The sequence below is a fragment of the Enoplosus armatus genome, chromosome 20, assembly GCF_043641665.1.
Source record: "Enoplosus armatus isolate fEnoArm2 chromosome 20, fEnoArm2.hap1, whole genome shotgun sequence".
Taxonomy (NCBI): Eukaryota; Metazoa; Chordata; class Actinopteri; order Centrarchiformes; family Enoplosidae; genus Enoplosus; species Enoplosus armatus.
This window is the reverse complement of record NC_092199.1, coordinates 3,649,513-3,677,288: the sequence shown is the minus strand read 5'-3', so window position 1 is coordinate 3,677,288 and position 27,776 is coordinate 3,649,513. Positions and strand designations below refer to the sequence as shown.

Sequence of the window (27,776 nt, the reverse complement as noted above, 5' to 3'; positions counted from 1 at the left end):
CTTAGCAAGGGCCTGAGAGTGCACGAGAAGCATGTTTTAACAGGAAAAGTAAAATAACGAAACAGGTAATTGTGCTGTTATGAGATAATGTAAACTATAGTCCATAATGTTCAGATCCGGCTTGGTCCGGTGGAAATGTGTCAAATCTATAAGACAGAGTTTAATATTCTGCAGGTGTTATTGAATGTAGTATGGAAAATAAGCAAGCTGTGCCACTTTACACGTATATAGTCAGATATTGATTTGTAAAGAGGCTTTACTTAGTGTTAAAGTCGAGATGAAAGGAAAAATTCCATTTTAACCCTTTTAGATCACATCCCCGGTCATATTGTGCACCCATCTAACAATATATGCCAAAAAAAAATCTATTTCTTTGTATTCTTTCATAAAAACCCAATCATGTTTTCTTCCTGCAAAACAAAATATGACTGTGTGCTTCCACAAGTTTGAACCAACCATTTTCAACCAATAATATCGTGACATCCACCCATCAATCAATCTTATTAGCTAGCTAGCAACAGCACGGTGCGTCGGTTGTGACTCGCCCACTTTTCAAAGTTCGAATCAAATTCCTCCCAATGTTACGTTACGTTCACATCACAACACGGACGTTAGATACTTTAAACTGTGAACTGCTGATGTTCTTCCTCAGGAAAAAGGCCCCCGAAAAACAACCAAACTATACTCTTCCAGAAAAGCATGAATTCATCCTTTCATTTCTCCTCATAACATTATGTTTACTTGATATCACATGCTACAGATTGGTGATGATGATGATGGTAGAAAAGGCTGTCGTAGGTGTTCAGCAGGGTTGACATCAGGTGACTGTGAAGGTCATAGCATCTGATTCACATCATTTTCATCTAAGCTTTCGGTGAGCGTTCATGTCCTCAGAAGCATCTGAATGTGTTTTGTTCTCTCATTTATTCACGTTTTGTCCTTTCATTTGAAATGGTGTTTGAGTAAAACTGCATTTCTGTATGTAAAAGTGTTTAACGTATGTTTGGGTGCGTTCATCCGTCACACCATCCCTGCAAGTCATCTAACCCGCCTTCGATTTATAAAGCTGCAGAACAGAACAACATGGCAGACTGCCTGGATTCTCATCAGCAATACATTTCACATTCATCTCGACACAAGATCAACCATAGTTTGTAATCTGAGATTTGTCAGGATTTCAAACTTCACATTGGATGCAGGTCACCACTCGACCGGTCAGGTGGCCTGACTACATGTTCCTTCACAGGGTGATGATCCAGAGGCTTGAGACACTGGGTTTTCTGTGAACAGCATTTCCCCTGATGGACAGACTGGACACCTTATAGTTCCTGTGAGCAGAGACAGTGTGAGTGGATTCTAATTGATCACATTTGGCTCACCAAACCTGCTAAACGCGAGCGTTAAGTGGTAAATTAAACAGAAATCACATCAGCAGCAGCGGTGACACGTTGATCTACTTCCCTTCAGCCACATGTCAATACGTCTCGCCAACTCCATCCAGCTCACTAATAGCTTGGGTCTAAAGATAGAACTGAACTAATGGGCATTACCCAAAAGACTGCACACAGCCATGAGCTGTGTTTAAGCCTCTGTGGAACTCCGTTTAGTAGCTTTTCTGTGATCTTGGCGGCAACAACAACCGGCTTTCTTTGGAAAAGGGATAAAATACTCACGTAGCTAAGAGGGGGTGATAAACCTCGGCTTACCTCCGACACACTTTAGTGTCATGGCTGCCTAAAGCCGGGATCAGACTACATGATATCAGCTCGACCGAACAGACATGGGATACCTGTCACACAGGAGACTGATGTTCACGTCTCATCACAGACCTGCAATTAACGTTTGCCTTTTTATTAACTGCTGAGCAGATTGTTTTTCAAATCTCCTTCTTCTTCTAATGATCACCTAATCTGACCATCTCAAAAGATAGAAGTGTATAGTGTGTCGTCTGATCCCGGCGTAATGGTTAAGAAAGGGTCACGAGTTCACCAAAATCATTAGAAATCGTCTTCTGCGTCTCCCGGGGGATATCCGTATCAAATTTCAGTACAATCTGCCCGGTACTTGTCAAGAGCTTGCTCTTTTACCAAAGCGTGGACAGACTAACAAACCAACTGAAACAAGAGCTTTACTTTAATTAAAGTCAATTCAAAGGAATACTTTGACATTCTGGGAAATACTTTTAATTTGCTTTCTTGCCGAGAGTTAGAGAGAAGATTCAAGAAATCTACAAAAATAAAACATTTGCTCAAACCCAGACTCACAAATCTACTAACATTAGCCAGACGAACAAAGCAAACACGCAGGTGATGTATATCTCGGGCGGCTTTTAAAAGCAGGTCATGCAGTTGTGGATTTCCGTGTTCCTATGTAACCAGATTATCAGGGCTGCTGTTTTATGTGAAAACAGTTCAGTCATTGTGATATAACACGATATAGCAAGCTTACATAAGAACTGCTGGATGGATCATAGCTCCTGAACACCGATGTAATGACTTATAGAATCACAGGACTCTGCTTGGTTTCCTCCAAACCTCTTGCGAGTGATTAGCGGCCGCGGCCCTGTCGGCTCGCCTTGTCTTTATGGCCTCAGACTCTTTTCCTGCGGGTCATTATTTGATCCCGTGCAAACACAGATTATCTAAAACAACACAGAGTGGCTGCGGTTATCACATCATCACTCTGCTGCTGGAATAACATTGAGCCTAATCACAGTTTGGCAAAGAGGCCATTGTAAGTCAAACACAAACATGGTGGCTGTAAATCTCATTTCAGAAAATGGGAGAAATCCTCTCCTCAAACATGCCACTCTGCTAATAAGAGTAAGGTTTATTTGTTGTAGAAGGCGAATGTTATCAGTTTTCCCAGATGTTAATGGGTTAAGCGGCAGGCAGAGCCTTGCAGTCACTGTAAGCTTGTACGGGTGTTTAATCGTGGTACAACCTTATTTTAGTGAATTATGGAACAATGAAAAGTAGGTAATAAAACTGTAAGTTGGAAGGAGGAGAATCAAGTTAAGGTTATAAACCACAAGAAAGCTCTAGTCTGTTTTATGGGCGCAATATTAAGGACTTCACTAAATAATGCATTCATGTGCCTTAATTTATAACGTTAATAATTTAAATGATTGGAGGGGAATGAGGCAAGAGGGGTGATACGGTTGCTCAGTCATCTTGGAAGAGTGTAAAAATAGAGAATTGTGCTTTGTGTAAAGTAGGTTACAAAACCATACGGTAATACAGTTTTTGATGATTGATTTGTGGTTTTGAGTGAGTTTGATTCAGACATTCATGTTGTCCACAGGATGAATTGTGATAATCCTTTCACTTTTCATCTAGCGCCACCAACAGGTCAAAGTTTTAATTTGTCATATACTTTGTTTTTTGCCCAAATACCTGCAAAACTAGTGGCATTTCCCATCAGCCTGCGCTGTACTTTGTTTTTAGTGCTAACTAGCGAATGTTAGCATGCTAACAAGCTACATTAAGATGTTAAACATAACCTAAATGTCAGCACGTCTGCATTGTCTGCAGAGTCACAGACATGCTGGCGTCTTCTTTCAGTTTGTAGCCTCACAACACATTTAGATCACGTTGATCAGTGTTTTCTTTATCATCCTGTGAGGCTTTCTTCACAGTGGAGACTTTAAATAAAATGAGCCTAATTAATATTTGATAATCGATTCATTGTTTTTGTCCTGTTACGTTAGCTAGTTCCAGCTCCTCACGTGGGAGGCTTTGCTGCTTCTTTTGTCTCATGTGACCGTAGACTTCTTGGGGTTTTGATCTGTTGGTCAAACAAAATAAACAATTTATAGACGTTGAATAGCGCTTCAGGAAATTGGAATGTACATTTTTCACATTTTACGGACATTTTATAGACTCAATAATGAAAATAGCAGCAGTCAAAAATACATTTTTGACTCTTACAGAGTAATTCACGCTATAAATATACACTAAAGAGTGCATACAGCTCTTTATTTGTGTTCTCTATCTGTTCAGTTACTGACTCATTTTTCATGTTCTCTTTTTCATTTTAATCCAATTATATTTATGTTTTTCACTAACCGGAGGCCTTCATTTTAATTAACCACTAAGGAAATACATTGCCTGACAAAAGGTTACTCCTTGACCAGGCAAAGCTCTGCATCTACTAGTCGAACAGGCTGCTCAGACTGAAAATGACCTCTCCTGAAAGAAAAACACCCAATGTCACGACCTCCTCTCTCAGCTGGGAGATTAATGTGGGTGCAGAGTGGCCACCCAGAGCAGGCAGGAGTGGTCAGCAAGGCCAGGCTCATCACTACACTCCAACAAACCAGACAGACTAAACGTTCATATGCATACATGTGTGCAAACACTGGAAGGCAGCCAGGAAGCCATCTGAGCAATTTCACAACTAATACTGTACCTTTCACACCGTGATTGTGCTTTTATTATCATCATACCCTGATACTTTGAATTCTGTTAGACTATCCCAAGGCATCAGCATTCAGATTATGCTCCTCTCCTCAAGTTTAATCAAAGTGGCCACTCAGGCAGATGGTTATATCAATCACACTTTTCCCCCCTCCTATAGAAACTTCTATTGTTATATATCCTCTGACATAAGACAAATAACCTTCTACTGAACGGCTACAAAAGCTTCTGGCTAACGCCGGACCGAGCAGTGGTCACTGTGAATAAAAGGAACTCAGATTGATTGAGACGCACTGATTCTGGTATGAAAGGAGCTCAGGGCTAAAAGGCACCACGTGCAGATATGCATTACAATAGAGTGAGCATGTAGAGAGGCAGCTTTAAATGATAGAGTACAGCACATGCAGAGACCATCTGGATAATTCACCACAAGGCTGCTGTTGGGTAGAAACCTGGCATCTTGGAGGTTTTCAGGAATTAAGAAAAAGGACTTTGTTTTATATGTTAATGACTATGCTTTCTTAAAGTAGATACAGAGTCTAGAAAAGGTTGAATATTTTCATGACCCAGGGGTCATAAATATTCCTGGAACTCAGCCACAAACCTGAAAATCCCCACAACTGGATTTACTGTGTTTCAGAAAAGCTGCTGACCTGAAAATGTAGACCTCTACTGGTGTTTCTCGGACAGTGATGAGTGTAACTTTACAAGGGGGATACTGTCTTAGTCATAGTATTTTGAGGTCATAACAACTTAGAAAGGAAAGAGCATTAATGCATGTTTCACCCACGCAGGTTTTGAAAGAAGACTGCAGTGTTTGGACATGCAAATGTTTGTGCCCACTGGATGTGCACGTGCAAAGGAATATCCCATATTAAAATGTGTATGCCTATTAAAAAAATGTTTTCATGTGTTGCTAGTGGGCTCCTGCGAGTATGTGCAGCTGATGAAGATGCAACAAAACCATTTTCCCAGCAGGAGCTGCTTTGAGCCCCTTGGGAAAACTGACAATGATTACCAGGCTTCTCTTTCTGTATAGATTTTTTGGTGGCAAATCTAGAGAACAGAATGTAGCCCCCAACAAACCCTTCCACATATATGTAAAACAAGATGTGAACCCCCAATTAAAAGTAGCAGTCATAGCGAGAAAATAAAATCAAAAAATACAAACATACAATCTACAGGTTTACAGATGCTGCTGCTCCAATCAGCCTCTCACAGGCTCCATTTGGGTTTTTCATATTAAGATAACAAAGCTAATATCAGATATTAGTCAGAACAGGGTCACTTCAAATCAGACCTGAGCGTGCAGTGTAACTCCACTGCCTGTCACTGACAGCTGATTTGCAGCAGGACTCAGGTGGTGGTCGTCCAATTGACTGGGCATGCAGCATCATGATGCAGAATGAGGAAGGAGAAACTGTCAATAAAAATGCGACTAAATCAATGTAAAGTCTTGACTTCTCTCAGCACAGATGGGGCTCGTGGTGCACTGCCACGTAATTTATCTATTCTGCATTTTTATGTCACATTATGGCTGCAGTGCCTGCTGCTGTCCATTCTCTTTTTAAAATGGGCAATAAAAATTAACTGATAAGGTAGATTGTAATGCAAAACGTGACAGCTGCTGAAAAGAAAATTGCAATTTGTAACTGCAATTGAGGACGATGCAAATACATGTATATATTAATAAAAATACATAAATGTCTTCTCAATGTCGCCCACCATCGTAGTTTGTTTGTACTTCACTCCACTCAACTCTTAAAACCCCCCAAAAAACCCAGTATGTTGTCATGGCTACACATCAGTGTCGACTTACAGTGACGTTAGATTCAGGCGGATATGTTGGTCTCTGGTGGTTTGGGAAATTTGAATCCTCCTCCCCCACGGAAATCGGTTATGGATCTTGGTAAAGAGTAAGATCCTTTTTGTTTAACCAGAAACACTGTTGTCTTCCTGCTACAACTCACCTCTCGCGATATTTCAGAGTGAAACTTCTCTTTGAGCGAGTTTCTGGACACTAAGAATAACAGTCTGAGCCCGTCATTAGCAAAAACAAGCCCTTTTAGTTGGCCCAGAGGATTACGTTCCGATCTACTGGACCAATTCCAAAACTTTTGGTAACTATTATTCATTTAGACACCAAAATAAAAATTGGGCCCAGGTTTAAAAATACTGGAATTTCCCTTTAAAGCATCTTTTGTGCAGAACTGAATCAGTGTCACGTTCCATTCACTTATCATCAAAAATATTAAGTGCAGGTCTGTATTACAATGAACACACACACACACACACACACACACACACACACACACACACAGGTGTGTGCGCGCAACAGGGAGCTCAAATTTTGTTCCACAAGATCTGTTGTTGCCATGGTACTGCACTGCATCTCCTTACATTGCCATGGAAACACAAACATTATGACTGGCATGGGGCTTTAAGTGAAGTGGGTCAAGAGCATCCGAGTCAAGTCAAGTCAAACCAAATTTATTTGTACAGCCCAAGATCACGTAAAATGTCTCAGTGGGCTTCAGAGGCCAACGCCAGCAAACAACTCAACCGACCCGGTCCAGGATCTATAAGAAGAGGATGAAAAAAACGCCCCCCCAAAATCCCCCAAATCCCTGAGCACATTAGGACACAAAAGGCTCGTAGGGTTAACCCATGTTCACACTGCCACAACATGTCATCTATTTGTCTGGTTGATCCACTTTGAATAACACACACAAACACTGCATTCACTTGAAAAAGTTGACACATTCTCCAAAATGATTGAAGTAAAACTAAATATATGTGAAGAAATATATGAACCTAACAGATGAGATGAGATGAAAACCTTTTACTCAGCAGCGGCCATTTTTTTCAGGATGAGATGGGTCTTTTTTTCGGGCCACTGCCTGAACATGACTGAATGCACCTGACTCATTAACCTACTTTATAAACCTCTCATTCATTCAAGGTCAACACTGAGGGGTTACAGGAGACAGCAGCTTTCACTTTAAGCCCCCCAACTCTGTTGCATGACCAGTTAAATACAACTCAGTATGATCACTAATCACGCATTATTTATTATTTATCACTGTGTGCATTGTTATAATTGTTGTTTGGTTAAATTGACCCTCACGTGCCTCCTAAAATTACAGTTTCAGATGTTTAATTGTGGCACCGGTGTGTTGATTTAATAGAAATGTGGCTCCATCTTGTGGTCATAAGTATTACAGCAAGTACCACGCAGGTCGGTTGAGCACTGTCACATCAGATAACAGTAACATGTATTCACCGCAGTGAGACCACAAACATTACAGCTCTGCTGTTTTGAATTTGCAGATCACGCAGAACTGCAACGAAAAAAACGTGAAATGAGTCATCAAACATGTCCTCAAACTTGTCTTTAATACTGTAAGAAAGCCAAAAATTGAAATCACACACGTTTCAGCTGTTTTTTCACATTTGCATTAGTGTGACAAGACGTACACATTAACGAGGGCTAAAAATAGTATTTTCATCTCAGTGTACAGTAACGTCACCACCATGAGGCTAAATAACTTGGCTTGTGCTGACATCTAGGGGTTAGCAGAGTCAATACATCTATCAAGATGTGTGAAATGTGTTCATTAACATTATTATTATTATTATTATTATAAGGTGATGATAGTAAGGTGGAAGGTAAAGATACAGTGATTGTGATTATTTTTTCCAGCACAGCTCAGCTGTGACGTTGTCTTTGTCATATGATGCCCTCCTCACACCTCCGTGCAACACCTAACATAGCATGCCTTTATACACACAGATATATAAACAACACGATGGTTTTCTCTGAACGTCACAACAAATATTTTCTCTTGATGTCTACATGCTTTTTCTGCTTTGGATTTCCTTTTCATATTTTTTGACTTCCTGTCTTTTATGTCACACTTTTGTCACATTAAAAATAAGTTGTATTTTTAATTATGCATGTTTTGTGTCAACTGATTAATAAATTGACCTGAACTTTTCATGGTTCAGGGCAATGGGGACCTGTTTAAAGTGTAACCTCTGTTCCAGCAAATTGTCAACATTTCCAGTGTTATGACCACTTGTTGTAGGTCCAGCATAGAAAACCATTAGTTGGCCTCCAAACTGTCTTGTCCACAAACAGTCTGTAAAGCAGGGACTTATGGGTGCTCATGATAGGCTAAATAGGCAACCTATTATGTTATGAAACCCAGCCAAAATGCGCGGTGAGCCTAATTTTAGGATCTTACGAGCAGCACTTGAAGGCAGCACGCCACCTTCACTTGTCGGCGTGTGTCACTACTGTCCTCCTCCGGTCCAGCTCCCGTCTCCTGAGTGTCTGACTGCCGGTGGGGTGTGTCTGCTGGAGATAGTGGTGTCGAGAGGCAGCTGCGTCAAGTGAGCCACAAACAGACAGAACAATACCGGAAGATGCACGATTTTGTCCGTAAAATAAAAGCACTGCAATTCCTGCTGCTCTTGTTCAAATGGGCGACAAAGAAAAACTGAGTATATTGTTCGTATATACAACTACTACCTCATTATTTATTCTATATTCATATTCATACTTGAGCTGTGCACTACTGACTGTTACTGACTTAAAATTACAGTAATCTGTACAATAATTCACCAGTGCAATACATACATATATATACATACATATACATTGTTATTGTATATATTTTTGTACTTTTATTTTTCACTTAAATATTGTAAATGTGTATATTTTTATTTTCTATTTATTATTTTTTATATTTTGTACATATTTTTATTTCTAAATTTGCTATGCTACTTTCTACTCTTGAATGGGAGCACCAGTACTATACAATTTCCCCCCAGGGGATCAATAAAGTAATTCTGATTCTGATATATTGTAATGTAAAAAAAATAATGACTGCTTAGATGTCTGCAGTTTGAAGTCAAGTCATTTTGGCCCTCATTTCCAAAAGTCCATGTAGACTCCTGAACCCAGTCATCCCAAAAACAATGGGCACTACTCTGAAAAAAAAAAGTGGTTTAGGGCAACAACGACCAAAATCTGTAGTATTAAGTAGCTAATACTACAGTAGCCATACTCTGTTACAAGTAAAAGTACATTAAAAATCTTACTCAGGTAACAATAATAATTAAAGCACCAAAAGTGAAAGTACTCATTATGCAGGTGACTGATTATATTTATGTATGCATTAATGTGTTAATAATATATCATAATTTATTAGCTGATTTATATATATTTTTTATAATTAACACAATCTATCAGCTATCTTCCTTTTGTTGTGAAAGGTGTGACCGGAAGTGCATGTCGGACCTCCCTTGTACTTGACGTTGATGGTAAAAACTGAAGAGCTCCCGCCTCATCATCATCATCAGACACCGCGCGCACGACTCACGTGCGGAGGTAAAATGCAGCTGAATAACGGGACACGAGCGTCACGAGTCTGGAGCTGGCTGTAATCTAACATTAGTTTTTGGAAGAAGAAGAAGAAGAAAGAAGAAGAAGAAGAAGAAGAAGAAGAGCCATGAAGAAACACCTGAGTCCGACAAAACAGCAGCAGCAGCAGCAGCAGCAGCAACCACCGGCTGAAGTCCCGGTTCCAGGCGGCGAGGTTACCGTCCAACAACTCAACGAGCTCCTGTCCAACGGCAGCGGCTTCTACAGCCTCCCGACACAACACTTCAACGAGGTCTTCCCGAGGATATACATCGGTAACGCGTGAGTCATTTATCACCCCCACCCACCCCCTCAGATTTATTATGCTGTCGGTGACGGTGTCTGACACTGACAGGTAGGGGTTTTTATTGTAAAGACGCTCCCTCCTCGACCACCGACCAGACAGTGTCGCATGCCGGGCAGCACGCACTCAGGGCGGGCTCGTCATGTTGGTGTCTCCGCTGTCTCCGCGGACAAAGCGACAGCCTGTTGTTGTCCTCGACATAGCAGCTCGTACCAGCGGCGTCAACGGTGCCTGAGCGGCCAGACAGGTGGTATTGTGTAACAGTGTAACATAATAATAATAATAGTAATAATAATAGTATTTTGGAAGCTTAATCGATTCCCTTCAAAAGCAGGGGAATACATAAATAAACACGCCCGGATTCAGCTGCGAAGGACGGACACAAAGAGTCCCTCCATCATTAGTATCACTGCCGTGTAATCACGTCTTCATCGAGCCGCTCCCATTCCGTCCTGCTGGGCTGCAGGGCGACAGCAAGCATCACATCTAACAACAAAAAGGGGCTTTTTGTTTTTATTCTTAAACTGATAAACAAACAAACAAACAAACAGAAACAACAGGCTGGTCTCGTGGGTTCCTGCCGAACAAAGAGGGAAGAAGAAGAAGAAGAAGGAGCACGTGAACTTTGTAGTCGTGAGTGGGAAGATGCTCTTAGTAAGAAGCGATGTAGAGAGGTAAACCTAAACTCATGTCAGTGAACGCCTTTATTACCTAAATCAATAGCACAGGATCAATCACAGTGACAGGCACCAAACCCAGTTATGATAGTGTGAGTTTTTAAGACAAAAAACACAAATAACTTGTATTCAATCAGTTGTTTCAGAGATCTTCCTACTTATGAGATAACCTGTTGTAAGGCCAAGGAAACAATTCGTTCTCTGCCGATAGGCTGATTAATCGACTAATTTTCTGCTCTTATTGGTTATTTCTTGAAGCAAAAAAGTAAAATTATTCAGCTTCTCAGTTGTGAGTATTTGCTGCCTTTCTTTTGTCTTATGTGACAAAACACTGATTATGTTTTGGTTTTTGGACAAAAACAAGCAATTTGAAGACGTCACCTTTTGCTTTGGGAAAGTAATAGTTAGCTGCAGTTCTACTTCCTTGAAGAAAAACAGGACGTTATCTTTGTATAATCATGTTATGGGACAAATGAATTGTTGCTACGTCCTTAAATTGAAGCTCAGTTATCACATTGTGAAAGGCGCTGATCAATATAGCCAAACCAATAATGTTTTTTTTGTCACTGATACTAATATTTGAAATTTAAAGAATCTGATTGCGTCTGCAAATGACAATTATTTTCATTATCGGTTAATCTGCCAATTATATTCTCGATTAATCGATTAGCCACTTGGTCTATTAAACATTAGAAAACAATGAAAATGCCTAGAGTCTAAGGAGACGTCATCTTGTCTTGTTTTGTCCGACCAACAGTCCAAAAGCATGATGCGTGACGTTCTCACATGTGAGAACCCAGAAACCATCACATTTTTGCTTGAAAATTTACAATTAATCGATTTTCAGAATAGTTGCAACTCTTAAATCTGATAATGATGTCAGAAAATATATATTATACAGTTTACTATCACATAAGACAAAGAAAAACAGATTATATCGTCCATTAACGCCATCAAAGAGCTGGAACTGGGTAATGTTTGGCAGTTTTACCTGCAGAATGAGTTGACAATTGATTTTTTTTGCCAGTCAACTAATCAATTAATCGACGAGACGCGCACTGATCGGGATACGTTCAGTTGAAAAATAAACTGGTCAGTGCTCGTCTGTGGACAAAAAAATGTTTGTGCCATTTTTGTGCTCCAGTTTCTTGAAAGATATCAGCTGTGTGCTAATACCAATATATATGTGTGACATGCTAATATCGCTGTGAAAGGTGCTGAGCACACAAACACACACACACACACACACACACATGCATACAGTGTATTTACGGTATATGTGTATTAAACATGGCAGAGGCCGAGCCATAAATCCGTGGTTGTTGGTTGACTGGATGCTATCGGCTTTGTAATGAACATGCCGACTCTTTGGGAATTTACAGCTCGCTGTTCCAGTCAGGCCAGTTCCTGGTACTTCCTGGTACTTTCTGCACATGTATTGTGTGTCTGCACGACAACGAGATAAACCGGTACACAACAGTCCTCGGTCCATACTGTCAGTACAGTATTTTAGATGAAAATAAGTCGGTAATGAAAAGTTGTCACAAGGGCTGGGGCTGTGTCTTACGTTTGTTTACTTATTTTATGATCTACAGCTCGACTGATACTGGATTTTTGAGTCCAACACTGATATCGTTAAAAAAAGTAGATAGTACATTATAACAATCACGCAAATGCTGTTTTTTACACAGACGAATAATCTTGATACAGATCTGTTTCGTTTGTACTTTTAATTGTGACCAAGATACATCGTGAGTGGGACGTTTACATTTGAAAAATCAACTTGTCAGTGCTCTCTGGTGGGCAAACTATGTAATGACACTGTTACTAAATGACCTCGTTCGGCATGTCTGTACTGCAATTTCCATTTCCATTCCATTAAGCTAATATTGGCCCGGCTCTAATATGATCGCACGATTAAAGCTTTTGACTGTAGTCTATTTAGGCAGCGTTCTTTATTTACAACTGATGCATTGAGCAGTTTGGCATATTTTGTTGTTTATGTTCCCCAAACTAAGGTAACACTGGTACCATATCTCTCTCTGTCCAGACCCCTTTGGCACCCTGTTGTTTGACTTTATTCCCACGGTAACTCCCTGATCAGGTTTATGATATTGGTCATGTCTTTGCATACTATTAAAAATAATTTTTATGCAACATGTTGGGAAAGAAACCCCAAAATATAGTATTTAGTATAGTAAGATCCACTTATAAGTTCAGAAATACAGAGCAAATTTAACATCTTCTGCGACATTTCAGGCTTCTCGCAATTAAATCTGAAAAATCCTGAATACCACAAATATCAGAAATCACTTTCAGGTTTCAAGTGTCAAATTTATCGGAACACTCACACAGTTACGGGAAATGTGATTTTCAAACATATTTTTCTGTGCTGTAACATAAGCTTTTACAGAGCAGCTCTTAATCTCACTTTTATGGATTCATGGTAGAGAACCGGTTCAGGGATGCCCCTGAGAAACGTGGTGTGTCTGTGTGCAGTCCATCATTTGGCTCCAGTCACCGCCGGGAGAATGGTGGAGGAGAGGGAGGGGGGGGGCAACATACGAGCACATTACTGTACCTCAGTGCTACAACAACAAGATCAATCTGAATATGCCAATCTGCCCGGCCAAGTCTCCAAACAAAGCGCTGGCTGAAGCTGAAGCTGATCACACGGCAGTGTCGGCTTGAAAGAGAGACTCTCAATGTGCTCTCAGCTTTATGATTTCTTTTAAAGAACAGATTTTGATTTTTAATAAAGAAATTATGTTCACTGATTATGAGGAACAATAAACTGAACAGAAGAATAGACTGTGCAAAGGGCACTGTAATGTAATGTGATATTACAAATGGCTCAGGCAGGGCGAGGTGGTATTGATTGTTGATGGTTGATGAAAGCCTGCACCTTGTCCACTATTTCCACCACTGGGACCCACTAAGCCTTTCTGCTGATGTATCCTATTAGTTGCACCCTGTTACAACTTATATGGCAAAATACGATCAAAACAAATGCACTGATTAACACAGTATATATATATATATATATATTTCACACACTTATTGGATCACAGTTCAGGACTCAAATGCGAAACAGAAAGCTTTGTCCTTGAAGATGTTCATCAGCGTCTCTCATCATGGGATCCAATAGGGAATTGGGCCCATGACCCATTTTAGGCCCCAATCTATAAGCAACTCTTTTCGTTCAGGACTAAATTAATTAAATTAAATATAAGATTGTTCCTCTGGTACTCTGGTTCTTGAATATACATTATAGTTTCGTTAACAAGAGGACCAATCGGGATATTCTCATAAGCCATGATGATTACTGACGGAAAACTCAGCTTCAAATCTCAAACATTTTTCCATAACATTAAATATTTGTGGCTCACACAGTCAAATAAAATGGCGGACAGTAAATATAGTGCACTATATATTAAATGGGGAGTGATTTGGACACAGCTTCATCAGAACTGTGTGTGGGTGTGGTTTCATTAGACTTGACTGACAGTGGCCTGGTAACATTATCAACAAACTGTCTTCACATTTTCATTCAAATGTTGTTAAATCGTGATTGTTGCGTGGAAGTACTGAGCTCTGCCCACTTCAAACCAGAAAAAACACAAAACACAGAAATCTCTTGATTGTAAAAACCAAAACTGTTCCAACTTCTGCAGAAAAAAATATCTTTAGGAAGTCTGTAGGAAGTCTTTCTTTGGCGCCATCCAGTGGTAGCATCAAGAACGACACTGTGGCAGACTAATTCACGCTACTACACAGGGATGTTTTTGGTAACTTGGAGACGGGACTCCAAACAAACGAGCCTATTAACCGCTCAAGGCACCAGTTTGGTTAAAATAATTACTGTTTTTAAATATAGTTTATATTTCAATGACTGGTGTTTTTGAGTTTGACAACAGCAAAATAAAAGACAAGCTCTTGCACACTTTCAACACTTAGGAGTCAAATTAATTCGTAAAGCTTTTCGCACAACGTCAGTAAGTACCCAAAAGAGTACAATAGTTGCCGCCGTTTTGGCGTCTGATAAGCTTTCAAATTCACCGATCTGTTACTCAAACTGGACCTCTTGGACTGTATTTCATGTCTCACCTGTACCTGAAGCCAAACACCAAAGCAGCCCCTTGAGTTGTTTTAACTCGGGGTTGTTTTCGGTCTGAATGCCCACCAACTGAATGAGTCCAAACTCTCCCATAGGCGTCCAGCTGGGTGGAGATCTGGTGACTGTGACCCCCGTTGTCCTGCATCTGCATTTGTTATATTCCTGTATTAATATATATTTATCATATTTCCAACATAAAATAATACTTTAATGATAGAATGCTGTGACAGAGACGTTTATCCATATCACCCACTGCTTGTGTGTGTGTGTGTGTGTGTGTGTGTGTATATATATATATATATATATATATATATATATATACACATTCTTCTAAAAGATAACAATCAATCCCAGAGACTCTGCAATAAATTATCCAAAAGAGATGAATCGAAAACAGACATCTGGGAACGGGAGGGGGAAAAAACAATAATACAACAGAGTTTTAAAAATGATTATCTGTGGGGATTGTCAATAACCCCCGGCACTTTGATGGACTAGTCAGTAAAATGTTCCCACCCCCTAAATGGATTATGACTGTATTTTCAAAGCCTTACACTGTGTTTCAGATCAGTCGTAGTCAGCACTATGAAACCACCGTGTGCAGCTCAGGGACACACTTAAGGTGTGGTTGTTTGCTTTGAGGAACACTTTGGCTCTTTGTGAAGCTGCTCTTTAATAATGGATGTTGTGGGACTGCAGATCCTGGGGTGAGGAGGCCGGGACAGGGCAGGTAAATAGGAAGAGAGCCATCATTGGCTGTGAACACCCAGTGTGCCTCTGCATTGTGTTGTGTGGAAGTACAGTAAATGTGAACACTGCTGCTCGGATACTTCAGTACAGTCACTTCTCCTTCCACACACACACACACACATGTTTGAAACTAGCTGTACTTATGTTGCATTGTAAGTGCTCATACTGCACATGTAAGCATTTACTGTAACCATTCACTCAATCATTTATGCACACAAGCTTACGTCGAAATATACACGCATATATTCAGAATAAAAAGGGGAATAATATGACCGCCTTGCGTAGCTGATTTGAGTCTGAAGGAGTCTCTGGCCTGCAGCTGACACACGAGCAGATGGCCTGCTTCATCGCTCATCCTATGGCTGTAAAGCAAAATGGTGGCAGGGAGGATTTTTTTTTTATTAGTTCTTGCAGAGGGGGCTTTGCAGCCAGCACCTCTAGGGAGCTGTCCAGGGTCACCTAGCCTCGCCTCGCCAGCCTCATATTGACTGTAAGCACACAGCGCTGTCAGGGTGAGCTTCTTACATGAAGATTTAGCTTATACCATAACTTTTGCACTATATGGATAATACATACAGCTTTGGTATCATTCCAATTTTGTGCATCTTTTACGAAAGAACCTTTCTATTTTTTTAGTGCAATTTAATAGTGAAAGAGGTAACACACTGGAGAAAAGAAGAATAGGCTGACACTCGAGGTTCTTCTGGTCTGAATATCATGATTTGTCCGCCTCTATTAGCTGCAACATGGTGCATTTTAGTTTTAGTTGTGTAAACATAAATTCTGTACAGCTAATCGGTGACTCTAAATGTTCCATAAAACTTTAATGTAACATATACAAAGGAGGCATTTTATCTAGAATCAATGGCCAGTGCCTTTGGCCAGGTTGGATCGTAACAGTGGACGCAGGCATTGAGCCAGGCAGGCCGGAGCAGCCAGAGCCCCGTATTCCTTTGTTAGCGGTGTTGGTTTGTTTGCTCTGTATAGGCCCAGTGTGCTGTATTGTAGTTCTTACAAACAAAGTACAGTAGAGAGCACGAGGGGAGCAGATTTCTTTTTTGTTTCCTGGATGTTGAGTAAATGAAGATGGAGGTGAAGCTGCTGGCAGAGAATAAAGAGATCGAGATGAAGCTCTTTTGCCGTTTGTTTCTGTCTTTTCTGGTTATCGCCAAAGATGTAAAACTCTTGGTTTGCATGTCATTGTTTTTTCTCCTTTGTAATCTGTCTCTCTCATACTTCCTGCTTGTTCCCGTTACTTTGTTTTAGAGCACCGTGCTTTTCTCTGTACACAGCTCTTAGCAGCAGGACACGCAGAGTCATAATGCCACATGAGTGTGCGCATTCATTCTAGTAATTGTAGCCTTGTGGTCCGGTGGATATACGGCCAACATCTCATCATGGTATCACGCTTGCTGTGCTCCATATGCTGTGTTATTCCCTGACTAACCACTGTGAGCCGCTCACATGGCCGGACAACTCTACCACCATCGAATGAGGCGAGCTTTATATCGTTGTACATTCAATTTCTTCGGGTTTTGGACTGTTTTACCAACAAGCATCCGATTTGAAAGGCACTACTGACGCTCACATGGTCCACCTGCCTACACAGTTAATTTGCCTGATTGGACCTCTGTGGACATTTTGTGCTCACTCTTTCAAATGTTAAGGCAGGAATATGAACACCTTTTTCCACAGGGGACATTTTAATGTGTCACAGTAGGAAAAGAACAGGTGCACATCATAAAAGTAATTAGCTCCTCTCAACTTCAACCTGACCAGAGCTCTAATCAACCCGAGTAAGTGAAAACACCTGTGAGGGCCTTCAAGACGACGCCTTCGGCTGTGGGAACCTGTGATGGACATTGTTCACTTTCATACATTTCTAGATTAAATTATGAATAAATTAGCTGCTACTTGCAGCTTCTGTGGATATGTTCACCTTCCTGAAGTGCTTCCACACCTTCCAGCAGATATACAGATATACAGTATTTGGCTGCATATCAAGTGATACTGCCAGCAGTGTTCACTAAAACGCGTGCTGAGTTGTCGTGAAAGATGCAACCTACATTGTCAATTTTAAAATAAATTGTGCTGACACACTCCCCTGCTGTATCTGTCAGGTGTTTTTTTATTATTATTCCTCTTAGATGTCTTGTTCTGCTGCTGTATACTCATCATTTTGTGATGTGTGAGAACAAAAAAGCTTTATTTCACCATCATCAGAGGCACTCTATGAGTTTTTATTGGTGTACAAACTTTGTCTCAATGCAGCAGACATAAGCAACTTGCTAAATTAATGTATTTTTCCACTCCCCCCCCCCAGGTTCGTAGCCCAGAATGCAATGCGTCTGCAGAAACTTGGAGTGACGCACGTCCTCAACGTGGCAGAGGGCACCTCCTTCATGCACGTCAACACCAGTGCGGATTTCTACGCCGGCACGGGCATCACGTACCACGGTATCCAGGCCAACGACACCGTGCAGTTCCACCTCAGTGCCTTCTTTGAGGAGGGGGCTGATTTTATTGACAAGGCGCTAGCACACAATAATGGCAAAGGTGAGTGTATTTTGAGCTGTGAAGTGTAATATCAGTATCAGTACGTCCAAAATGACCATGAAAATGACAGTTTAGCGGATTTTGGCAGAATCTTTTATATCAGTTGTTATCAGTACATGTAAATGCATCTAAAACCCAAAGAAAGTTTATGTCTTGACAAAACCCCTCAAACGTAGAGGAGATCAAAGAGGAACACTGTGTCTATCTCACTTCAGTAGCTCCCACTTGAAATAATTTGTTGAGACATGAAAATAAGTTGCTTTTCCAAACAAAGGATACAAGATTTAAGGCATCTTTTAATGGTTCAGTCTCAATACGCTTCATTGCTGTGGATGTTAAAGTGAAGATAATCATGACGACCCTGAGCATCTAAATCTGACACACTCCTGAGCCCTGCTCCATATTCCACTATCGGATCAGGACACTGTCGAAATGTTCCATGCATAACACACCTGTTGTGGGGTGGCCGATATGTCATTTGCAGTAATTGTTCTGTAAATTCAAGAAGTGGTTTAAGATAACCATACCATACGTCTTTCACTCTCCTCCTCCGTGTTTTCTTGTCGCTCTCTGGCAAACCAGCTTAGAGCTGCGTTACCGCCATCAACTGTCGCTCGTGAGAACGTGGTCAGCAGTCCTGCCGTTCAAATCACGTTACCTTGCGAGGCAGCTGGATTCCCGAGATCGCGAGAAGCCAGCCCTGATTTGGACTAATTTCTACCGCCGCACGTTATACACCATCATATCGCCCAACTGTAACCTGTAGCCCCGAAGCACAATCCACTTTATTTGGTTATTTACGGGTGATGTCACTCTTTTGGACTGGCTAACAGAATAAAACAATTAGTGCAACGACGAATGACAAATGGTCAAAATGCAGAAATCACTAGCGAGTTAAGTCTTAAATTAGCCATTTGACGTACCTACTAGGGCAGGTGTGTTTTAACATTTCACGTGTGTTGGAAAGCTGAATATTTGGACTGAAGAAACAAATCAATCCCAGGAGGCCGCAGCCCTCCCCCACCAAAAAGATCTCTCCCCGGCTCTCCCAAAGCGGCAACTAAATTTAGTTAATTTGTCAGCGCACATGAGGGATGTATTTAATTAGTGTGCTGAACCCTGTACTTTATGGCACGGATCAGCTTTGACACAGAAAAGCACGTTAATTCCCAGGCAGTTTGGCAAAGGTGCACCAAGGCTGGAAAATCAGCAGTGAAGAGAGCTGCTGTAACAAGGAGTGTGGAGGAGAGGAGGGCAGGGGGGGGGGGTCACAGAGCAGAAATAGGAGAAAGCGTCTCTTTGCTTGCTGCTGTTGCTGTCGTTTGACGTTGTGCTATGTGCAACATTATCTTTGACATTTTGTGACCTCTAGATGCAAACTCTGGAAAGGTCATAGGTCCGGGATTTTAATGAGGAGCTGCATCGATGCATCGTTGCTATGTGTCTGCCATAATGAAGACACAAGGTTACTGTATATGAGCAGAAAGGGTTTGTTTACAAGCTCACGCTGCAGACCTTCATCTGGATATTATTAGTAGCAACAAAACTAAATTACCAGCACTAATCAATATTTGTTCTATTAACAATGGATCAATGTGTGAAAGGTGTCAGCGATGAGAGTTATCACCTGACTCTACAGAGCCTCTTTCAAGTCTCAACTTCAAATTGTGACTTTCAAATAGTTTAGTTTAACGATGTCTCACCACCCTGTGGGACTGCAACTAACGATTAATCTGCCTATTATTGTCTCGATTAATCGTTTAGTCTATAAAATGTCACAAAAAACAGACCCCAAAGTGATGCCTTCAAGTTGCTTCTTTTGTCCAAAACATTCATTTACAAACATAAATGACAAAGAAAAGCAGCGGATTCTTACATTTAAGAAGCTGGAACCAGAGTATCAAAATAGTTGGCAATTTGAGGTTCAGCGACTGTTAATTTCACGAGCTATAATGAGAGCTGTCGCCTTAGATTCAGTCAGCTGAAGCTAATTAACGTTAAATCTGTGGGTGTGTCTTAAGTTGTAGAGTAAAGCAGCTGATTTTTACCCGTCTCATCATTGTTGGTAAGTTCGTCATTCTGACAGGTCATCACAGCTTGAAGATTACATTTCTTCCAACGTTCGTTCGAATGTTAAAATCTTGAATAAGAGGTGACCGCTCTACCAGCGAGTGAGTGATGGAGTGAAGTCGTGAGCGTCTAACAAGAGGACACAGTAGAATCAACATTGATCTGTGGCAGGCAGGGTGATTAGGTATTGAAGAGGTCATTTCATCTGGCAGGGGGCTGTTCTGGGTGGAGAGGAGATTACACAACAGAGGAGAGGAGAGGATTGGGGATAATACTGGAAGAGGGACACAGGGAGGTGTCGGGTTTCAAATAAAGTGCAGAATCTGCAGATCTGACCTGAGCACATCAGCTGCTCTGAGATCGTTGCCAAGTCAGATTCCTCGCGGGGGTTTAGGCGAGTCAGTAAAGAAAGTCAAAGTCAGATAGAGACACATCTTAGAAGGCAAACACAAACAAGCCGTGATTTACGCATATAAGCACACAGCAATGAAAATACAAATACGGTACTGACAACATACATTTCTGTGCGCACACACACACACACACACACACACACACACACAGCACACACTCTCTGCAGGATGCAGCTGCAGTGAAGATGATTGACTTTGCCGAGTCTGCAGCAGAGGTCAGGTCTTGTATTTGCATCTCCTGGCACCGAAGATGCTTCGCTAGGCAAGTTTGGTCACAGCATATGTTCCCCAGCCTCTCTAACTCTATTTTGTTTTCTTTGTTAAATTATTTTGTCTTTCTTTCCTCATTTTTCTTTTTGTTCTTCAGCCAGAGTATCAGAGTAAAAAACAAACAAGCAAAATATAAAGCAGAAATTCTGAATGTTGTCACATTACCCTCGACGCCCATAACATTTCGGCATGGTCCTTTAAAGACACTGTGAAATTAAATAAACATTTTCCAAGTTCTAATCATGTGTCCATGTGTTAATTGTTAAGTCATCTTTTTGTTTCTTTCAAATATATGTAAAAGAAAATGATCTTTTTTGTGTCATGCAGCTCTGTATGTTATTTATGGTATTGCTCTGTATTCGCTAAGCCATGGCCACCTTTGAGCGATCCTCAGAAAACCGTCATATTATGGAAGCTAAAGACGCTCCGACGGCTGTTTGACTGTGACGTTAAGTAGAAAGAGAGCCAAGACGTCTGATCTGTAACAGAAATACTATATAAAATATATATTATTTGGCATCAATCTCGACTGTGTTGAGTGAAAGATAATGCATGAAAATGATCATTTACAACTCTACAATACGTCTTCATGATATTCTATATTTTATTATTGTCAACAAAACCAACGATTAATTGATTAATGAGTACTAATGAATACTAAGTTTTGTTGTTGTTTTTTGTGATTCTGTGAAAGCAGGCTTGCACCACATATGGCGCTCATCTTATTGTTCTGTTTCTCTGCTTGTATCCTCCAGGGAAGGTGTACGTACACTGCAGAGAAGGCTACAGCCGCTCCCCTACCATGGTCGTCGCGTACCTCATGCTGCGCCATAAAATGGATGCCCGGCTGGCGGTGGCCACCGTGAGGCATAAGAGAGAAATTGGTCCTAATGACGGCTTCCTTCGCCAACTGTGCCAACTTAACGAGAAGCTGGCAAAGGAGGGCAAGCTGAACGGGGAGGTGGGCAAACTAAAGACCAAATGAAAGCAGGAGACCCTCTGCCCTGTCTCCTCCCCATTATGCCTTTTCACAGGTTTCAGCTGCTCTCGGAGACTGACCCCACCCTGACCAAACCAGCACCCATCTGACGCACCAGGGGGTATTCTGAAACACAAACATACATGCATTTATCTGTGTAGATAATTATTCCTCATGCACACACTCAATCTCACACACACACACACACACACACACACACATGCACATGCTGTTTTCTTTCTAACCTCCAGTTCAGTCTGTCACTGCAGCCCTGTAAGGGGACATCTGTCCGTCCTCCGCCTGTTCCACAACCAGTGTGATCTCCAATTCTTAACCCAAACAAACCCCTCGCCACCCTTTTTTTAAACTCCACGCCACACAGATGTGCAGACGTCTCGCTGCTAGTACCCGAAAGCTCTAAATTTCTGAGCTGAGCTACTTAAAGCATTCCTTCAATTCCCACAAGTTGAGAGGGTGACGATTTTTAAGATTTCCTTCAAACAGAAGATTATAGCACAATCATTCCATAGTTTTCCACTGCCGGGAATGTCAGTGATGTCTCCGCCAGCAGGAGTACTCTATAAATTCCTAATGGACTCTTAGATATTAAAAGTCACACACGATGCAACCTGCAGACACAATAAGTCAGTTATGTTACACAGAAAGGATGGAGGAAAATCCCAAACATTCCATGAAAACTGGAAAAAGCCCCTCACAGTTTTTTGTTTGGACACTCAATCCTTAATTCCCCTCTCTTCCACCTGTCGGGGCAGATATTTAATGCACAAAGACAAACGATTCACACTCTAATGCAAGCTGTAGCTCAATGTAGCATTCCAGTCAGCATCCTCGACCCTCTGGCCTCTAGTTTGACGGCGGTAGCATTCGATCCGGAAACCGGCTCCGACAACAGCAAAGGTCGAGCTCATTAAAGATAATGAGCCGCGTGGGTTGTTCGTGACGCGGCCATATTTAGCGGCTGATATGACGAATGTTCATTAGAGCTGCGTAATTTTAGTTCGTCATTGAGCTCAGTCAGCTGACACACAAGACAGATCACATCAGGGTGAGTAGGTACAGTATCTGAGGGGAACAGCGGATTGAAAGTCCTCTTCGCCTTCAGATGAGCTCATTTACACTATTTCATTCCTAAAGTGGCTTGTTTACGAATTCAATTTCCTGCTGTGTGACATTCACTTGTGACGTTATTATAATTTTCTGTTCAGCAGGAGATGAGGAGACGCCCTGAGAGCCAAGAAGAGGTTTACACATGATAAATAAACCTAGTCTGAACACAATCTGCTGGTTCAGTTTGTATTAGAGGCAAGTGTTAAGAACAGTATCATTTTACGTAGTGGGTCATTTTAAGCCCTGAATAATTCCTATAAGGACTTAGAAAGTACCGTGTAGGGTGAACGGACTTGCGGAGTATCTACACAGGAAGTGTTTCAGCTGCGTTTTTCAGATACAATTCTACTTTAATCAATCCAGCTGTCTGCTAACGGCTTGGCTTTCGCTCTCGCTGTACTCGAAGAAACACGACCCGAAGTGTATTTTTACACTTAAAATCTATATTCTTCCCTTTTACACGTGTAGCTACATTGATTGTGTGTTGGACTGAGAAGGCCGGTGACCTACACTCAATACTGTACCTGAACACATCAGTCTGTGTAGACACTGAAGCTGCTTACAGTAACCTTAAAATATTTGGATTTACTATATCATATAGTGTATAATACTATACTTTATGATTTAGCAAGTTTAATTAGTTTAATTAGCCAACTTCTGACAATGTCCACACTCAGCCGGCTAATTTGTTTACACTGGAAAACTTAGGGTTTTTAGGGTTTTTTGTTTGTTTTTGAGAAGATTTCTGCTCACACTAAAACGCCTGGACAACAGGAACACTGCTAAATCTCTTCTTTTTTGGTCGGCAAGCAGCGAAACTGAGCATCAGGAGACGGAGAGACAGTCTCAGCTGGTTAGACCTCTGTCCCCTTCTGCTCTGCGTGTTGACCTATACTGCGTTTTAATATAGCCGATGTTTTGTTGTTTTCAGTTACATGTTTGTCAGAATGACAAAATAAACATAAATACATCTTAATGATAACAGCTGTCCATCCAGCTGTTTCAGACAGAAACTATTTTGTTAATCGATTAATCGTTTTCATAGTTTTTCCAAGCAAAAATAGTCACGTAATGTGAAATGTGAGGATTTTATGCTTTTCTTTGTCATATGTGATAATAAAAGTGAATATTTTATAGTGAGTTTTATACGGTTGGTTGAATAAAACAAGCTATTTGGATACTGTCACTCCTTTGTGACATTTTATATATAAAACGATGAATCGAAAAAAGAACCGCCAGTTGAATCAGTAATGAAAATAATTAGTTAGTTGCTGTGCTGTGTGAAAATGAGTGATCTCAGTCTTAGTTTTTCCAGAAGCTCAGTTTTCCTCATCAACACTGAAATGCAGTTTTCAGAATCGTCCGCTCTGGAGACCATTTTCAGAAAGCTCTGTTTTCTCCAGATTAGTGTGGACAGAAGGCCAAACTGGAAATGTAGCCGGCTTAGTGTGTACGTACCCAGAGGTTCTTCAGTTGAAAAGGAAAAGAGATTTGTTGTAGTCAGTTGAATATTCTTAACACCTCCAACATTACAGAAAAGCCGATTCTTACCGCCTTCAAACTAGAGGCCTTTAGTTTGAACTGTCAAATGCATCACCAAGGGAAGGATGCCACCCACTTCCACCAGAAAGTTCCAGTCATCATGCCAGAGAGTTGTCCACTGCCAATTCCCTGACACAGCCATTTCGGCCAGTATCCAGTTCCACTGTTTCATCAACACAGTTTGTCAGAGGTCCATACACAACATGTCGCTTGTCTCGCTCCTAAGTGTGTGTGTCATACAGTAATTTATTATGCCTGACTTCATGCACACACAGGGTCAAATCACAAAGCCTTTTTTGGTTGTATGTACTAAAGCATTGCAATATATGTCAATACCCCATCAGATATATAGAATGTAATCACATCTAAATATGACTATTCAGGCTGTAGTTGTCACATATAGGCAACGGTATAGTTCAATAATACATTTTGGAAGACTCTGTATTTATTACTGGGCATAATACTGTAAACTAGACCTGGTGCCAGGAAGGACGGCGACGGAGTGTTTTTAAAACCTGCACCAGGTCACTCCTCGAGATAGACGTTGTTTTTGGGGCAAATTCCCGTGAAAATGTGAGAATGAGGGAGTGTTGGCGGTTTGAGACGGAAAGTCAGAAGTGTCGGTAGTTCAGCCGCTACGTCCCACACATCAGATTGCATATTTCTCCTGAACAAATGGCCTGGGGCATGTTAGCATGAATCCAGGGGAATAGCTGTCTCACTAGAGAGAAACATGGAAACTAGGTTGTCTCACCTCATTAATGGCACTATTTATTCCTCCTTTGATATATCTGTATACATATGAATATATACATGTATACTGTATATACATATTTAAGTGTTGACATATATGAATGTATGAGCAATGTGTCTATAACGTGTAGGTATCGTCAGTATGTCTTAAGTCCTTATATATCATGTTATATTTGTATATTACATCGCAGAATAGCTCCATTCTTTCTGTTCCACAGTTGATTACATGTACATTCATATTCAAATGTACATGTAAAAATGTAATTGTGATATTCCTTATCACAATTGTGCAAAAGTTGCTTGTGATAGCAAGGGTTTTTCCAAGCTTAGCTGGAATACTGAGGCATGTAATCATCGTGTTTACTGGTGTTTTCGTACGGTTTTGAGTTTCCACGGTAACGCTAATTTACTCATAATATACAGCAAGATGCAGGTGGCAGCATAAGGTGGATACGGATTATCCTGCATATGACCTTAGCGCGTAAATGTCATCACGTCCAACTCAAGACATTTACGGCTCTTTCTCGACATGAGTCAGAAGTTTTCTGTTGAGATCAATATCTGTGTTTCTTTGGATGAGAATGAACCGATTCTCCAGCAACACTCTCCATTTCAATGCGTTGTGCACTGAGCCACGTTTCCATAGTAACAATCAGCAGCACCTGCTGATATATGTTTTCTTTTTTGGGTGCATTAGGTGGCAGATCTGGATGTAGACTAGAATTGATCTTGGTCACTGTGTTATCAGATGTTTTGATATTCGATTAAATGTTTATAATTTGCTAAACATTTGATTGGTTCCAGCTCCTCCTTTGTGCAGATTTGCTGCCTTATATTGAATATCTTTGTGTTCTGGACTGTTTTAGGATATCACCCTTGGCTCGGGCAAAATTATGATGTTTATTTTCACTGTTTTCTAAGGTTTTATAGACTAAACGACTAATCAATAACTCAAGGAAATTGTCCTCAGATCAATCGATAATGAAAATGATGATTAAATGAGTTGCTTCCCTAGTGTAGAGTTGTACTTTGATTTCAGTTTAACGTTACTTGGAAGCAATCCAGCCAAATGTGAAGATTTAGAGCGTCCGTGGCCTTGTGTTTATCCAGCCATCTGATCTCATAAACTCCAATCTTTAGGTAAAAACTCAAAACATGCACTGAAATGTCAAGTGTTGCTGTAGCCTCTGACTCATTATTGGCCAGGTGGACAAGTCAGAGAAGGGAGTGTAATCACAGGGAGTTAGAAATGAGGGCAAACTGTCACAAACTTTGCCAAATTAGAACATGATTCTGGCTCCCGGTGATGGCCTCAGTGCTGCTGGTTCACACACAGGTTGTTCTGTCCGCCCCCATTTCGTCATCTCATACACTTGAAAATGTTTCAGATCTGTAAAGCTCTACACTTGATTTCACTCTTCCTGCGAGCACTGCTTCCTGTTGTTGGGATTCCTGACGTGTCTGGCAAGATAAATCAGGTGCAGTAGCTTAAATTTGACACCTTTTTTCAAGTATAATTTAGTGCATGTGTCACACCTCCTCTTCATGAACCCCCGAACAATGAAGTTTGTCCTATTGAAGAGATCATATTGCAAAAAGTACACTTTAGTCTATAGACAGAGAGACATCACACAAACATCATACACCAAGACTGTCTGTGCCAAGTGACATACTGTATTGTACAAACACCATTTCTAAATGTTTATGATTGGCTTTTTTCTGTCATTTACATGGACTGGGGTTTCACTCATCACGATACTGCCCTCCTTCTGAATACACCAAAAGCAACAACTAACACAGTTCAGCATTTCTTTTACATACAGTATATCTCTAAAATTTGAGAATTATTCGGGTAAAATTCGGTCCAGGATGAGGGTATGTACTTTATAGCATCGGCTGCTGACACCAACCTGCTTGTTGATTAAATCATTGACAGTTTTGGCTTAATGCTCCCAGGATAGGGTTTGATAAACAACTCTAGCCATGGTAGAAGTTTTCTAACACGTTTTGTAGCCGCTATTTATACAAAATTGTACGACACTTCCTCTTTTTTGGCGAAGCAAAGATGCAACAGAGTTTGCATGACGAGAAAGCTTCTATGATGGCTACACAGCTGGCACCGAGGAACAGATAAACACTGCCACCTGCTGTTCAAATCAAGTTCTTTTTTTAAAACTGCTAGTAGTTTATGGTGTTTGTAGCTCATGATAGTTAAAATCCAACCCTGTAATGTCAAGATTAAGCAGTTTGTTTTGTTTAACAAGGTACCAGCATCATTTTGTGGGTTATACTCCAGGTACAGTACATTATGTATTATCGAGAATGTCAAATGTGAAATGCCATTAATGTATATTGTTATATATACTGAGTA

General features: G+C 40.8%; 1 protein-coding gene across 1 annotated transcript; it reads left to right on the top strand.

The window, feature by feature from the left end:
• The first annotated feature begins 9,934 nt into the window (after positions 1 to 9,934).
• dusp3a (dual specificity phosphatase 3a) lies at positions 9,935 to 21,988 on the top strand. Its single transcript, XM_070927055.1, has 3 exons — positions 9,935 to 10,128; positions 18,018 to 18,250; positions 21,759 to 21,988. The coding sequence occupies exons 1-3, from the start codon at positions 9,935 to 9,937 to the stop codon at positions 21,986 to 21,988; spliced, it is 657 nt and encodes a 218-aa protein (XP_070783156.1).
• The last annotated feature ends 5,788 nt before the right edge of the window (positions 21,989 to 27,776 follow it).

Bases quoted from the DNA above. Each gene is read 5' to 3' on its own strand.
- dusp3a (XM_070927055.1), top strand. From the start codon at position 9,935: ATGAAGAAACACCTGAGTCCGACAAAACAGCAGCAGCAGCAGCAGCAG. The intron at 10,129-18,017 runs GTGAGTCATTTA...CCCCCCCCCCAG, and splicing joins AGGATATACATCGGTAACGC to GTTCGTAGCCCAGAATGCAA. The intron at 18,251-21,758 runs GTGAGTGTATTT...TGTATCCTCCAG, and splicing joins AGCACACAATAATGGCAAAG to GGAAGGTGTACGTACACTGC.